The 16,290-nt window shown below is 36.8% G+C and overlaps 2 protein-coding genes across 2 annotated transcripts; one reads left to right on the top strand and one right to left on the bottom strand.

Annotated features, from left to right (window-relative positions):
• Nucleotides 1–3,593: 3,593 nt before the first annotated feature.
• On the bottom strand, nucleotides 3,594–6,276 carry LOC133831870 (uncharacterized). The gene is made up of 2 exons (XM_062262277.1): nucleotides 4,126–6,276; nucleotides 3,594–3,980 (listed from the first exon to the last, which is right to left on the bottom strand). Exons 1-2 carry the CDS (start codon nucleotides 6,274–6,276, stop codon nucleotides 3,594–3,596), a joined length of 2,538 nt encoding a protein of 845 aa, XP_062118261.1.
• Nucleotides 6,277–14,529: 8,253 nt separating this feature from the next.
• LOC133831869 (uncharacterized) lies at nucleotides 14,530–16,023 on the top strand. Its single transcript, XM_062262276.1, has 2 exons — nucleotides 14,530–15,271; nucleotides 15,647–16,023. The coding sequence occupies exons 1-2, from the start codon at nucleotides 14,530–14,532 to the stop codon at nucleotides 16,021–16,023; spliced, it is 1,119 nt and encodes a 372-aa protein (XP_062118260.1).
• Nucleotides 16,024–16,290: the final 267 nt, after the last annotated feature.

Raw genomic sequence — 16,290 nt, 5'->3', positions numbered from 1 at the left:
ATTCAAAGGCGGAGGACAAGCAACAGTGGATGATTTAATAGAGATCAACCTTGGGACCGAGGACGATCCAAAGCTTGTATTTGTCAGTGCTTTATTAACCGAAGAATAATTACCACAGTACAAACAAGTCCTTCGTGAAAACAAAGATGTATTTGCTTGGGGGTATCAAGACATGCCAGGGTTGGATCCAAAGGTTGCCATACACAGGTTTGCAGTATCGAAAGACGCTACCCCTGTTAAACAATCTCAAATAAGAATTCGACCAGAGCTACTTCCCAAAATTAAGGCAGAAATTGACAAGTTAAGAAATTGCTGGTTTATTCGGGAAGTTAAGTATCCCATTTGGCTCGCAAACATTGTCATTGTGATGAAGAAAAATAGGCAACTCCGCATATGTGTGGATTACCGAGATCTTAATCGGGCTTGCCCAAAAGATGAGTTCCCACTCCCCATCACTGAGTTATTGGTAGATGCTACCACTGGTTTCGATGCCTTATCATTCATGGATGGGTTTTCTGGGTACAACCAAATCAAGATGGCACCTGAAGATGAAGAGCTCACTACTTTTCGGACACCAAAAGGCATATTTTGTTATACAGTTATGCCATTTGGCCTCAAGAATGCAGGGGCAACATACCAAAGAGCAATGGCCACAATTTTTGAAGACATGATGCACAATACTGTTGAATGTTATGTTGATGATTTAGTGGTCAAAACAAAAGAAAGGGCAAATCATCTTGATGATTTAAAATGAGTCTTTGATAGGCTCAGGCAACACAATCTCAAGATGAACCCTTTAAAATGTGCATTTGGGGTAACATCAGGAAAGTTCCTCGGGTTTATTGTTAGACATCGAGGAATTGAAATCGACCCTGAAAAAATCAAAGCAATTTTGGAAATGCCTCCCCCACGTAACTTACGTCAACTACGTGGACTACAAGGAAGACTTGCATATATCTGAAGGTTCATCTCAAACCTGTCTAGTAGATGTCAACCTTTTTCGAGATTGATGCAGAAAAATGTCTCATTCATTTGAGATGAGGCATGCCAAAATGCTTTTGAAAGTATTAAGAAATACCTGTTACACCCACCAGTGTTGAGAGCTCCAATCTTAGGAAAGCCATTGATATTATATATCACCTCACTTGACCGCTCCTTGGGAGCGTTGCTGGCGCAGAACAATGAGGAGGGAAAAGAAGTGGATCTTTACTATCTAAGTAGAACTTTAGTAGGGGCAGAACAAAACTACCCTCCAATCGAGAAAGTGTGCTTGGCTTTAATTTTTGCCGTCACAAAATTACGGCATTATTTACTCTCACACCTTGTGACTTTAGTGTCAAAAGCTGACCCCTTAAGATATATTCTATCAAAGCCTGTGTTGTCTGGACGACTGGCCAAATGGTCTATGATTTTGTCAGAATTTGAAATCAACTTTGTCCCGCAAAAAGAAATAAAAGGGCAAGCATTGGCGGATTTTCTGGCAGCACACCCAATTCCAGACGATATGGAGTTGTGAGAAGATCTTCCAGACGAAGAAGGTTTCACAGTTGATACTTCATCATGGCAATTATACTTTGATGGGTTAGCAAAAAATAGTGGGGCAGGTGCTGGAATTGTCTTTGTGACACCATCGGGAGGCCCGATACCATACTCTTTCCATATTCTAGTTATATGCACCAATAATGTAGCAGAATACGAAGCGTTAGTTATCAGCCTCGAAGTTGCACTCGAAATGAAAATACAATCATTGGAAGTATTTGGCGATTCTCTCTTGGTCATTAAACAAATGAGTGGTGAATTTGCAGTCAAGCACGAGAATTTAATCCCTTACCATGAAAAGGCTAAATATTTGCTTGGTCAATTTCAAGATATAACTCTAAATCATATCCCTAGATCAAAAAATGGTAAAGCTGATGCGTTAGCTAATTTAGCTGCTTTGCTAACACTTCCTGAAGAAAGGGATATCCAAATTACCATAGGGGAGGAGTTGAAGAAGAAAATACAGTCAACTTGATAACTTTCCTGGACACCACAAATGAAAACGACTGGCATCAACCAATCAAAGACTACATCCAAAAAGGAGTCTTGCCAGAAGACTTGAAGAAAAGAATGGATGTAAGAAGAAGAGCGCCTAGATTTGTGGTCTTTAATGACACATTGTACAAGTGTTCATTCGATGGGATATTGTTGAGATGTCTCTCGAAAGAAGAGGCAGCACATGCACTTGAAGAAACTCATGCCGGTACATGTGGCACCCATCAAGCTGGCCCAAAACTGTCAGCTCAATTAAAGCAGTTGGGTTACTATTGGCCTACTATGGTTCAAGATGCAATTAATTTCGCTAAATGTTGTAAGTTGTGCCAATTACATGGAGATTTCATCCACCAACCCCCTCAACCACTCCATCCTTCTATACTGTCATGGCTTTTCGAAACATGGGGAATGGACGTCATGGGTCCTTTTACACCACCTTGTTCCAAAGCTCACAAATATATTTTGGCCATTACAGATTACTTCTCCAAATGGGCTGAAGCCGTACCACTAAAAGAAGTACGGGCAGAAGATGTCGCTGATTTTATAAGGACTCACGTAATGTATCGATACGGGGTTCCTTCAAAAATTATCTCCGACAATGCCCTTTATTTCAAATGTAAGGCAATGGTCAAATTGATGGACAAGTACAAATTCAAGCACAGTTTTGCAGCTAGTTATAACCCGTCTTCAAATGGTCAAGCAGAAACATTTAATAAGGTGTTATGCAAAATCATGAAGAAGACAGTGACAAAGAATAAAAGGGACTGGTACGAGCGCCTCCCAGAAGCTTTGTGGGCTTATAGAACTACTGTAAGAACTGCGACTGGTTGTACACCTTATAACTTGGTGTTTGGGTCTGAAGTAGTTTTACCTTTGGAGGTTCAAATACCTTCATTAAGAATTGCTACTCAATTAACGACCCTAGATGAAAATGTGCAAGTCTGTCTAGCTGAGCTTGAAGCATTAGATGAAAAACGACTTGTTGTTCAACAAAAGCTCGAAATTTACCAAGCCTAGGTAGCTGGGGCATTCAACAAGAAAGTTAAATTTCGATCTTTTTCAGTTGGAGACCTAGTGCTTACCGTAAAAAGACCTATTGTCATAACTAGAAGGATGAAAGGAAAATTTGAGGCAAAATGGGAAGGACCGTATGTTGTCACTAAGGTCTTCCTAAGAGGGGCATATGAACTTTCTGATTTAGAAGGCTGACGCATCTACTCATGTGTAAACGGAAAGTTCATCAAGAAGTTCTGCACTTAAACAAGAGGTTCTCACCTACTGTGTAGACCGCACACTTAAAAAAAAAAGGTGTGCAATGAACTACGGAAGGCTTGATCCCACTTTGGGTACGTAGGCAATCTAAAATAAAATATATTATTAATTTAGATGCAGCCACAAAATCAAAACAAAACAATTTCTCCACACAACGAAGTTAAGGTTCATAAATATCCAAATGACAAAACTACCATCAGTCTCTAATGCTGATAAAAAAAATGATACCAAAAGTTTTGAAACTAAAAGAAAACGATGAGATCTTTAGTCTATCTTGAGGAATGAGGTCAAAGAATTGTGGATCTTCTGAAATTCTTCTTCGTGAGTTTTTTTGCAACTTTAGCTCTTTCGACTTCATAGAATTTTTCCACACCAGCTTCAAGCTTTGATTGCTTTATCCTCTCATCAATCTGTTGATGCTGCTTCAATGAGTCCTCAAGATTAGAAAGATCTTTTTCGGCTGATGCTTTTTCAGTCTCGTATTCAGTTCGTCTTTGTTGTAACGCCAATTCTGCCGCAATAATTCCCGCCTCCTTAATCTTAAGATCTTCCAAAACTTGTTTCTTGTTCGACACAGACGTAGACAGTCTATCTATGGTAGCCAAATTTTCTTCACCGCGATTAATTATATCATGGATGTGAGATATATCAATATCTATAGCACTTTCAACTACCTAGGAAGCAACTGCAGATTTCTCTTTCAGGGCAAATGAATCATTGACAGAACTGATAAATTGCTTCAGCACGACATTCCAAAATGTCTTTTGTTGGTCGGGAAGGAGATAATAAATTAAATATGTCATTCATGATGCCAATTACAAACTCCTTGGTGTATTCCTTTAAATTTGAGTTGGTAATTGCTAAAACAGACATAAATGAGATTTGTTCCGGTGGAACAATATTCTCTCGAGACAACATTTCATCAGAAAACTCAACATTAACATGGTCATCAGACTCATCAAAATCAACAAGCTCATCTACTCTCGAACTGGGGGCATCAATACAAATGTCAAGGGGTGCATTAATTGAATCCTGTGTAATTGGGAAAGTTATATTTTCATCTTGATTAATTTCAAGGGTTTTCGTATGCTTTTTCCTTTTGAAATGTACTTCTGAGGTATCATCACTATCTGACCCAACATCGACATAGTTGGCATTAGAAAATTCAGTATCATTGGGAGTACACTTTATAAAGACTTCGTCAAGAGTTGAATAAATCTCTCGAATGTCCTTAATGATATATTTAGGATCCTCTTCTTCATAAGGTTGCTTTGAGAGCTCTAAATGAAGATTCTTGACAGATCTCCCTAACAAAGGCATACAAGTCCTTGCCCACCAACGACAGTACCACCAAGTACACTGACCCATACGAGTCATATTAGGGATATGAAAACGAATACCAGTATTTCTCCTTAAAATCAAGGTCCAGGCTTCAGCAACGCCAGCTATCCCACATTGCATTCTTCGAGAAAAACTATAACGAAGTTCATTTGAGGGCACACCTTGATCAAAACCAAATTGGCGAGAAAATCTATTGGGAAAGTATGGCTCAACATATAGTTCTTTACCTACTCTCACAGGTAACATAGAAGAATGCATAGAAACCAACATCTCAAATCTATCTTCAGATAGGTCTTCATTGTCCATACAATCAAAATCTTCTTCAGCAGGGAAAGAATATGGTCGGTGAATGACATAATCTTCTTCTCTTAAAATACGGCGGGCTGCATTAAGACTCTGATTCTCAGCTGGTACCCCAACATATTTGCTTAAAAAAGGCAAATCAATAGAGGAGCTCCAATTGCTATAGAGGTCACGAAAATGTTCAACCAACCAGCCTAATACATAATGTATAGGCAAGAAACTTTGGCCTTGACCTTGCACATGTGTAGCTGCAATATTTAAATCGTGATAAATACATCCTAAAACAGAAGGTGCAAGTGAAACTCTGACCCCTTGTGCCATTAATGAAGCCATATGAAATGTTTCGGGCCTTGCATCATAACCTTGATAAGGAAAAACAAACCGACTTAACCAGAAAGATATGAAAGCTGCAAGAATACACTCCTTGGATGCACTTAAAGGAAGGGAGCGTACATCAATTTGTTTGGCATCCTTCCTTTTTAAAGTCTTCTTTGAGGGTTTGGAGGTAGAAGCTCCCTTAATACCTTCAAAAACCTTTTGCCCTCTGTAAAAATATTCGACCCATTGCTTCCAAGTTACTTTTGTACTGTTCAAATGGTCACAAATTTGAGCATGAGTCCTTAAAAGTTCCACAACAATGGGGATACGCATAGGCCCTTGCATCAATTTAGCATTTAAAGGAATAAATCCCTCATAAGGAATCCCCAAAATTGGTAAGCCACCAATGACTTTCAAGTCATATAAAGAAATGCCCATTTCGCCGCTGCTGTGGTGAAAGGTATTAGCTAAAGGCCCCCAAAGTTCTGTAAAAGCTCGCCATATGTTATTCTCAATTAAAAAAGGGAACCTAGATACAGCTATGGCACCATAAATCCCTGTATCAGTCAAAGTACCACGATGAAGACGTAAAATTGTTTCTGTCCATTCCATAAGATAAGAAAGAAATTGAGCTCTCCCTCTAAAGGAAAAGTTACCACGGGTTTTCTTCTCCAATAAGATGCGATGAAGGCTAGGAAAAAACTCACTAGTAACCTTATGAGTAGTATCACCATCATCTCTGTTATCAACCAACTCAAGAACCTTAGCCTTAAACATAGGACCATAATGTCGCATATGTTGGACGACTTCTTGATCATTCGAATAGTGATATCGCAAATCACCAGAACTAACCTCTTCAATTTTGGACAAGGAAATAAGGTCATGTGGAGTCACTGAAACCCGAATTTCTTTCAATGGTACAGAATGTTGATAAGATGGCCCAATCTTAATTTCAGATCCTGTTTCATCAGGAGCCCGCTGAGAATGGAGAGTACCGAAGGCAGACATTTCAGGATAACTCTCTCACTGTATAAATTTTTTTTAATTATTATTAGAAAAAAAAAACTCAAGCATGCACATGTACATAAATGACATACACATGCTTGAGGGGGCATCTCTTGAACGAAAAAAAAATATAATAATATATATTAAATATATTATTATAAAAAAAAATGATTCAGTCAAAATGGTAGAGAGGAGTATCTCCACTTTTCTCTCCACCTTCCCACATTCCACTATCACCACTCTTCACATAACGTAAAATAAAGTCTATAAAATGGGAAATAAATCAGACAAAAAATAAAAAAAAAAGAGAAGGAAAAACTCTGTCAAAATTGTGTGAGAGATTACGAAAAAAAACAAGAGAGAAATTAAGAAAGAAATACAGAGAGAGTTAAGATTTTCATCTTCAAAGATTTCTACAAAGTGAGTACTAAGGTTTGCCCCTATTTTCTTCTTGGTATTCCAAACTTTTTTTATTTCTCAGTGATTTTCTTCTTTTGTCTTTGGTCCACTTTGACCTAGGCTTTATAAGCCACAAAAAGTCTTTAAAAGTGAGATATAGCCAAAGGGAAAATGGGAAAAATCTGATTTCTCCATGTTGTTATACTGTCCAAATCTCTCCTAAAATTATAGTTGATTTTCATGTTGATCATGGTCCACTTTGACCTAGGCTTTGCCACAAAAGGTCTTCAAAAGTGAGATATAACCATGAAAAACATGATAAATCATACATATTAAATGCCATTATGTTGTCTAATTTCTCCAAAAATCAAAGATGATTTTCTATCATTCATGGTCTACTTTGACCTAAGCTTTGTAAGCCATAAAATGTTTCCAAAAAAAAAAGTGAGATATAACCACGGATAATATGATAAATCATAAAATTCACATTTGACTATGCTATCAAAATTGTAGCAAAATTTCAGTTGAGTATGAACAGTAAAATCAAGAAAATACATGGCACCTTATCGCAAGGGTATAAGAATACAATCAAGCAAAATAATTGTTTAAACTGATTTTTTTTTTTTTTTTGTCGAAACTCAAAGCAAAACAAGAAGAAAAGGCAGTTTAGTATTCAAAGGTGTCAAACCCAAAAGCTCTGTTGCTTGTGTATGATCTGAATGTGCTCTCAATTGTATGTCTATGTATATATGAAAAGCAACAAAATGGCGAATAGTAAATGCCTGAAAATGATAAAAGAAGGAAACATGTTATTCATGAATCATGATCTGGCATTGTTTTGGCATGTGACTTATATAATATACATATAGGTACATATAGGTCAATATATATTCAATAGCTAAAGGAAGAGTTATAATTTTTTAATCATTCTTCTTTACTTTTTGCTTGGTTTTACGAGCAAAGAAGGCATTTTAATACTCACTATTAATATTATATATATATATATATATACATTTGGAAACCAGATCATTTATCTGGGCATATATGTATATCCAGATAGTGCAATTAAAAGTTGGGCAAAATATCAAAAGATATCCGAGTCAAAAGATTTTCAACTAATTGTGATCCAAACTAATATTCAACATATATAAACATGTGTGCCGTATGATATAAATATATATATATATATTAAACTCATATTTATACGCATATATTTTATATATGTAAATGAAAAATTTTGTTTACCAAAATTGGAGAAGCAAACTTTGATGAAGATGACTCTTTAAATGAATAAATGAATGACAATTGAAGATAGATAATTGTCACAAATAAACATTCGTCTTCTCCTAAAATATATATATATATATAAGAGATTATAACTATATATTTATATAATTGTTTATGATGTAAACAATCAAGGAGAACAAATATACATACTCAAATATATGCTTCACTTTCTTCTCAAAGTTAAATAGTGTCTCTCAAATTTGGAGAACTTTGAAGAATGCATTATGTTTAGTATGGTAGAAGGTTTAAATAGACAAAATATGATATCTTAATTATATTTCAAATTCAAACGGAATTTTAGAATATAAAATAATGATATTATCTTATAAATATCTATATCAGATTTTATCACAAATTTTAAATTCAAATCTCTAAAATTAAATTTGAATTTTAGTATATAGATATTATAGATATTAAATTTGATTATTCATTACCAAATTTTGGAATAATCAATTAAAATATTGGTCAAATAATCTCTCTATATATAAAATAAATTATTAAAAAAAATATATATAAAGAGATTTCAAGACATAAAATTGTCACAAAAATGATAAAATTCTAAAACCATGCGAAATGGTATGAAATTTCCAAATCCCAAATGAGCTCATCAAAATCAATTCAAAATGATGAAATATCATTCCAAAATTTCAAAGAGGTCATTAACCTCACAAAATCTCAAAAATGGTAATTTTACCTCAAAATTAAAAGTGCACTAAAATTTAAAAGTCATAATAAATGGTATCTCAAAAAGGGGTCATTCACCTCTTAATTATCAAAGCATCCTAAAATCTTTGAAAACACCGGAACTACGTTAGACTTGATTCCTAAAAAGGGATACGTAGGCAACTTAGTTGCTAAGACTAAGTGCAGTCGCCAATATCGCAAAATGGTATAAAAACACAAATCTCAAAATTCCATAAAAGGTCATCCACCTAGGAATTTTTCCAAATTTTCAAATGACAAAGAATTCTTGAAAATGGTCATATACCGGAATTCTTATATTCAAATTCTAAAATATCTCAATCTAGAACCACAAGTGACTTGATCCTTCATAAAAAAAGGTATGTAGGCAGCTCAGTCAGTCAAATTTATTGAGTGCAGTCGCAATTCCAAATTCCTCAAAATTTTCCCAAAATTATACAAGTACTTAATATCATCATAATTGGAATCAAAAGGTTTTCCTTTAAATAAAAATGGTAGTAATTAAGAGGTTATTCTTATAATCTTGGATGGGTCGAACTTAAATTAATAAACTCTTATACTATAAAATTGGCATAAGTGAAATTGTGTTTGGCATTAACTTTAATATATTAAATTTGAAATTTTTGTCTAACATCTTGCAAGCTATGTGTTGCATTCTAGCATTTTCCTGCAAGTTACATTTTAGCTTCTCTAGCAAGCAGCCCTGGCCTATAAAAGGATGGCCAACAAAAGCAATGGGATAGACAGAAAGGAAGATAAGATCCATACTTATCATTAGCATGCCTCTCCATAAACTAGCTCTTCTTAGCCTAAGTCAACCTTTCTCAAAGAGACTAGGTTGATCATCATAACCTACACCACGCCTTCTCACCCTAACACATATAGATATATTTCCAACCTTGCACAAATCTGACTACAAACTCTATTACCGATATATTTCCAACATTGCATAACCTAGCTTACTATAAGATCGTATATATTTCCAACCTTGCATAATCTAGCTAGCAATATATATATATATATGCATTCTCCAACCTTGCATAACCTAGCTTGCTACAAATTCATATATGTTTCCAACCTTGCATAATCCAACTTGCTACAAAATTACTACAAGCGAACTATATCTAGTAAAATAAACGTCCTACGATACAAAAAGCAATTTATACCACAAATCTCTCTTAGATCTTTAAGCGATAAGGATGATTGGCTATGCTCCCTTTGTTGTAATCTTCTATTAATAATAAGAAGACAATTCTTGCTACTGTGGATGTAGGCAATAATCACACATATATTGCTGAACCACGTAAATGTGTGTTGTTTATTTTATTTTTTATTTATTCATCATGAGCACAAATAATCAATAGTTTATTATATTGTTTATATTATTATTAAATGTTCATCTAGAACCCCTGAACATTTCATGAGCACATATAATCAATAGTTTATAATATTGTATATTATTATTAAATGTTCAGCTAGAACCCCTGAACATTTTGGCGACTCCTCTAGGGAAATTATTAATCTACTTATATCTAAATCAAGGCAGGGTATTCAAGTTTGTTCTCTTGTTTGAATTCAAATGTCTTCCTCTATGGACATCCGTGAGCAGGAAACTCGAAATCAATTAGAGAACTTATGAAATGACAACAACACCAACAATACTAATGCAACGAATGCAGACAACGTTGTGCTGGCAAGACTCGAAAAACTTTAGAGGGCTCAAGATGGCATGATGCAATTACTAAGTACCCTTTTACCACAAACACACCAAGAAGCTATTGCCGACAGAATTGGCCTACCAGATGAGTGCGGGACAAATGCCTCTCCAGTGAGGCATATAAACGTTACTGAACAACGCATCCAGACAACACTCGACAATGCAAGAGGCAATAGAACATCTGAAATTGCTGAAAGAATTGGTGAAGAGACACGATCTGTCTCTGAATTTGTTACAAAGGATGAACTAATCGGCCTTCTTAAGGCTGAAAGAGGTAAGTCATCATCGATAGTAACTTCCATTGATTTTCATCCACCGTACCCTATGGAAGTAGCGGTGAAACCATATCCACGGGGCTACATGAGCCCAACATTTCAAAAATATAATGGAAAATTTGGCAATGCCAAAGAACATGTTATTCAATTCATTGATGATCTAGGGCTCTATGCACATGATTTTGAGCTAAGGATCCGCAAATTTTCAAAGTCTCTCACTGATCGGGCTTATTCCTGGTATGCGAGCCTACCACCAAGAAGTATACGAAGTTGGGATGATTTAGTCTCTCAATTTTGTGCAAAATTCTTTATGATTGAAGATAAGTGGAGTATAGCTGATCTCTCAGGAGAAAGACAAAACGTAGGAGAAAGACTTATTGAATACGTGCAAAAATTCTGAGAAAAGGCCCTCGACTGTGCCGAAACCATGCCCAAAAAAGATCTGGTTAAGATGTGCATCAAAGGAATGCTTGATGAGTACCGTTTGCATATTGAGAATCATGCTATCTATAATTTTGCAGACCTTATTGCCAAGTCAAGAAATACTGAAGCCACTGTATCTCGCCTTTCCAAACCAACAAACACCAACGATCAAGCACATCGTCCATGGAAGGGAGCAAAACTTGGTGTTGACATAGCACTAGCTCAAGGAAGGCAAGATTTTGAGGCACACAAATGAACCAGGCAAAATAATAAACTGCCAGAATTTCCTTGCAGCAAAGAAAGAGTTTGTAGTTTGTTAGAATTATGGATTCGAGATGGGGAAGTAACCTTGCTGTTCGTTGCAAATTTGCCTACACTAGAAGAAAAACAACATGACTTATATTGCCATTATCATCGAAAAATTAGTCATCCAACAATGAGATGTTATACTCTTAGAAAAATCTTCCATGAGCGACTAGAAAAAGGGGAAATCATCATAGATCCAAATACAGTGGAACAAAGACCATTTCCCCAACACCAAAATGGAGGAACTGTTATGACATGCACAGAGGAATCTCCTCTCATCCTCATAGGAATATCTCAAGACATACTTATCGAAGAAGTCGAAGAAGAGCCTCCTAACACAAGTGAGTACAAAAACATGGTTAAACCATTACTACGAACTAAGTTATTTCTAAATTTCTTTGATTGCTTAGAGTTTGGGCAAGATGCAAAAAAAGAGGCCACAAAAGCATTAGTTCAAATCGCTCAATGTCATGGTCCTTCATGTTATGTAGTAGGACACCCTATACAAAATATTGCTAAAAGGTTTGAAGGAGAAATCATTTTTACTAGTGCTGACATACAAACATCTCCATTTCTTCACAATCGTCCACTATATGTGTAGGCCAAGGTTAATGGACTAAAAATCAAATGTGCCTTGGTAGATAATGGGGCTTCAGTGAATCTTATGCCAATAGGGATCTACTCTGCCATGAAAATAGTGAAAGGGGGGCTTGTTCTGCAAACAATCACATTGACTGGCTTTGCTGCAAAGCCAGTAAAAACAATGGGATATGTTACTATCGAGCTAGAGGTGGGACCAATAAGAAGTCCCACTCGGTTTCATGAGATAGAAGCAGATACATCATATCATATCTTACTCGGGAGGCAATGGATTCACACACACAATTGTGTGCCATCAACGTTGCACCAATGTATCAAGGCACATATTCGTGGAAAGGACATGCATATCACAGCTACCAAAGCACCATTCACTATGGAGGAGGCTTACATGGCCGATGCAATGTTCTTTGATGAACTCTCTGAAAATAACATGGAAATGGTAACAAGACCACGAGGGGTGCGCTTACCAAAATGGGAAGAATACGATATGATAAGTGAGCCTCCAACTGTTAAACCAAAGAAGGAAAGAAAGGTAGAAAAGGTCATGTTACCCAACGGAAAAAAGGCGTATCGATTATGACGATGTGTGGGGTCAGCGTCAATACCTGACCCCACCATTGTTGTAGTAGAAAAAATTGAGGGTGGCTTGGCCCCATTACATCTTCAAAATGGCGTAAGAATGAAAGACGAGTAAATATCACACAAAGAGCCAAAATATAAGATCAATAAATTGGAAGAGATTAACTTGGCAGAAAACCCCGAAGAAAAGAAACCTGTGTTCATTTCGACTGACTTACTTGTAGCAATGCGAGGTGAGTTGATAGAGTTATTATACAGATATAGAGATGTTTTTGCATGGACTTATGAAGATATGCCTGGATTAGATCCTAAATTGGTTACACATAATTTAAGTACCTTACTAGAGACCAGGCCTATAAAGCAGACCCCAACGAATTATAGGCCTGAAATTCAGCTTCAGATCAAGACAGAAATTGAAAATTGCTAAAAGCAGGATTCATTCGTACATGCAAGCATCCAATATGGTTGGCTAACATTGTGCCATTAAAGAAGAAGAATGGGAAGATAAGAATTTATGTCGACTATCGGGATCTTAACAGAGCTTGTCCAAAGGATGACTTTCCTTTGCCGAACCTTGATACTCTAATTGATGCTACATCAAACTTTGAGATGTTCTCTTTTATGGATGGATTTAGTGGGTATAATCAAATTCAAATGGCTCAAGGAGATGCAGAAAAAATAGCCTTTCGAACACCATTTGGAAACTTTTACTACACTGTTATGTCATTTGGTTTGAAAAATGCTGGCGCCACATATCAAAGAGCAATGACAGCAATATTCCGTGATATGATACATGAAAATGCTGAGGTATATGTTGATGACATTGTCCTCAAATCACAGAGCAAGTTCAACCATATTCATGACCTTGAGAAAGCTTTCCAAAGATGTAGAAAGTATAAGCTCAAGATGAATCCCCTCAAATGTGCCTTCGGTGTAAATGCAGGGAAATTTTTGGGATTCATCGTACATAAGAATGGTATAAGCATTGACGAAGACACGACCAAAGCAATATTAGCCATAAGGGTACCACAATCATCCAAAGAATTGAAAAGTTTTCTTGGAAAAGTATCATACCTACGACGTTTCATACTAACTTTATCCGAACTCACAAGCCTGCTCCAAGCATTAATGCAAAAGGGAGTGCCCTTTGGCTGGGGAGAAAAATAGCAAAGCTCATTTGACAAGATAAAAACTGTATTATCGTCCCCTCAGGTTATGATAGCACCCCTACCAAAAGTTCCACTGCTATTATATTCGGCTGTTACTGAAACATCTATTGCGACCCTATTAGCACAGGAGGTTGATGGGAAAGAGAAACCTGTATATTACCTCAGCAGGCGAATGAAAGGGGCCGAGATAAATTATCCTTATGTTGAAAAACAATGTTTGGCCTTGGTATACACAGCTCAACGATTGTGACACTACCTGGTAGCACATAAAGTAGTGATAATGACTAAAGGAGACCCCATAAAGTTCATGCTGAATAAACCCATACCTTCTAGTAGAATAGCTCGCTAGATACTAATGCTCAGCGAGTTCGATATCAGCGTCATGTACCCAAGAGGACAAAAAAGTCAAGCCTTGTCTGATTTTCTAACATATTCATCCAATAATGACGAAGATTGGACCCCAAAAGAAATCCCAGGAGAGTTACCCGAAGCTATGGTTTACGATGACGAAATACAAAAGAAATGGGTAATAACATTTGATGGGTCATCAACCTCCAATGGGGGAGGTGCAGGAATAGTATTGACCAACCCAGAAGGTAAGAATCATACTCAGGCATACAAATTGTCTTTTGATTGTACTAATAATGAGGCTGAATATGAGGCACTTATTTTGGGTATGACGGCTGCACTAAACATGGAAGTAAAAAAAGTTGTAATTAAAGGAGACTCTAAGCTCGTCATCTAGCAAGTCAAAGGAGAATTTTCTGTGAAAGAACCATCATTGATGATATATCAAGCAATGGTCCAAGAATTAGCAAAGAATTTTCAGGAATGTCAGTTTGAACACATGCCTCGAACGCAAAATAGATATGCTGATGCTTTAGCTACCATGGCTTCTAAGGTTGAGGTGTCTGAAACTCAAAATTTTGTATGCAAAGTAATCAATCAAAAGTGTTCAGTTATCTTGGGATACAAAAGAGGATTTGAACTCGAGGAATGGCAGCAACAAATAGTGAATAAACTTACCGAACCAAAAACGACCAGTTTCAAAGAAAGACGATATTTCATTATGATTAAAGATACACTTTATCACCAATCCTTGGATGGAGTATTTGCAAGATGTCTAAGGCAAGAAGAAGCTATTGCACGAATGGAGGAAATTCATGATATTTCTTGTGGGATAGAGGGCCCTAAATTATCAAGAAGGTTGCAAAGAGCGGGGTACTATTGGGATAATATGGAGGAAGATGCTGCAAGTTTGCAAAAAGATTGCCTGAACTGTCAACTCATATTTAATAGCACTAAGGCGATCTTAATCACCGAAATCGATGACTGGAGGAGGCCATACCAAGAGTATTTTCGAGATAAAGTGACTCCTTGTGATAAGAAAGAAAAGGAAAAGTTACTAAGACATATAAGCAAGTATTGTTTAAAAGACAACAATGACCTTTATCGTAAAGGATTCAACGGGAAGTTGTTGCGTTGCATTAGCAATGAAGAAGCAGAGGAAGTTATAAAAGAAATCCACCATGGGGATTGCGGTGAACATCAAGGAGGATGAAAGCTGTATGAAGAAGTGGTGCGTATAGGGTACTATTGGCCAACCATGGAGATGGATGCCATGAAGTTTGCAAGAGAATGCCAAAAATGTCAAATTTTTTAGGATAAAATACATGCTCCAGCAATCTCTTTACAATCTGTGACTACTCCTTGACCATTCCACACTGGGGCCATGGATCTCATATGACCGATTTCACCACCTTCTCAAGGAAGAATTTGGATCTTAGCAGTAGCAGAATGTTTTACAAAATGGGCGGAAGCAATCCCATTGAAAAAGGCCTCTACAGAAACTGTGGCAACTTTTATTCTAGAACACATTATTTGTCGATTTGGAATACCAAAAATAATTTTGTCAGATAATGGTACACCTTTTACGGGAAAATCGATGAAGAATTTATTAGAAGATTATCAAATTTCCCATGGAAAGTCAACTAGGTACTACCCACAAGGGAATGGTATTGCTGAAGTTTTTAACAAGTTACTATTGCAAGTTTTGAGTCGTATGGTACATGTTAGTCCCGCAATCTGGCATGAATTTGTCCCTCTGGCTCTATGGGCTTATCACACTTCAAAACGGGGATCGACAGGATTTACACCATTCTCCTTGGTATATGGGTCAGAAGCAGTACTACCTGTGGAGATAGCTGTACCTTCCGCCAAGTTGTCCATGGCAGCAGGAATGGATGTGCATCAAGCAAGGCTAGAAGAATTGGAATTGGTGGATGAACTGTGACGCCCCACATCACTATGGCTGCTTTCTGGAATGACGACTGACCCTACAAACCAACACGAGTCTTTCCAGCGTGCTTTGTCCTCACTCGCACACTTCCTGGGAAAACTTCCCAGGAGGTCACCCATCCCTAGATTACTCCAGGCCAAGCACGCTTAACCATGGAGTTCTCAAGTGATGGGCTACCGAAAAGAAGATGCACCTTCCTGGTATAGGTAGTACTCATCAATCCATTTAAGCCCTCTTCAACTATGTAGTCCCATACCTACA

Source organism: Humulus lupulus, chromosome 4, assembly GCF_963169125.1.
Source record: "Humulus lupulus chromosome 4, drHumLupu1.1, whole genome shotgun sequence".
Lineage (NCBI taxonomy): Eukaryota > Viridiplantae > Streptophyta > Magnoliopsida > Rosales > Cannabaceae > Humulus > Humulus lupulus.
This window is presented reverse-complemented; position numbering and strand designations above follow the sequence as displayed.

Bases quoted from the DNA above. Each gene is read 5' to 3' on its own strand.
- LOC133831870 (XM_062262277.1), bottom strand. From the start codon at position 6,276: ATGTCTGCCTTCGGTACTCTCCATTCTCAGCGGGCTCCTGATGAAACA. The intron at 3,981-4,125 runs GTAATTGGCATC...GTTGCTTCCTAG, and splicing joins AGGAATACACCAAGGAGTTT to GTAGTTGAAAGTGCTATAGA.
- LOC133831869 (XM_062262276.1), top strand. From the start codon at position 14,530: ATGGTCCAAGAATTAGCAAAGAATTTTCAGGAATGTCAGTTTGAACAC. The intron at 15,272-15,646 runs GTGAACATCAAG...TAATTTTGTCAG, and splicing joins AATCCACCATGGGGATTGCG to ATAATGGTACACCTTTTACG.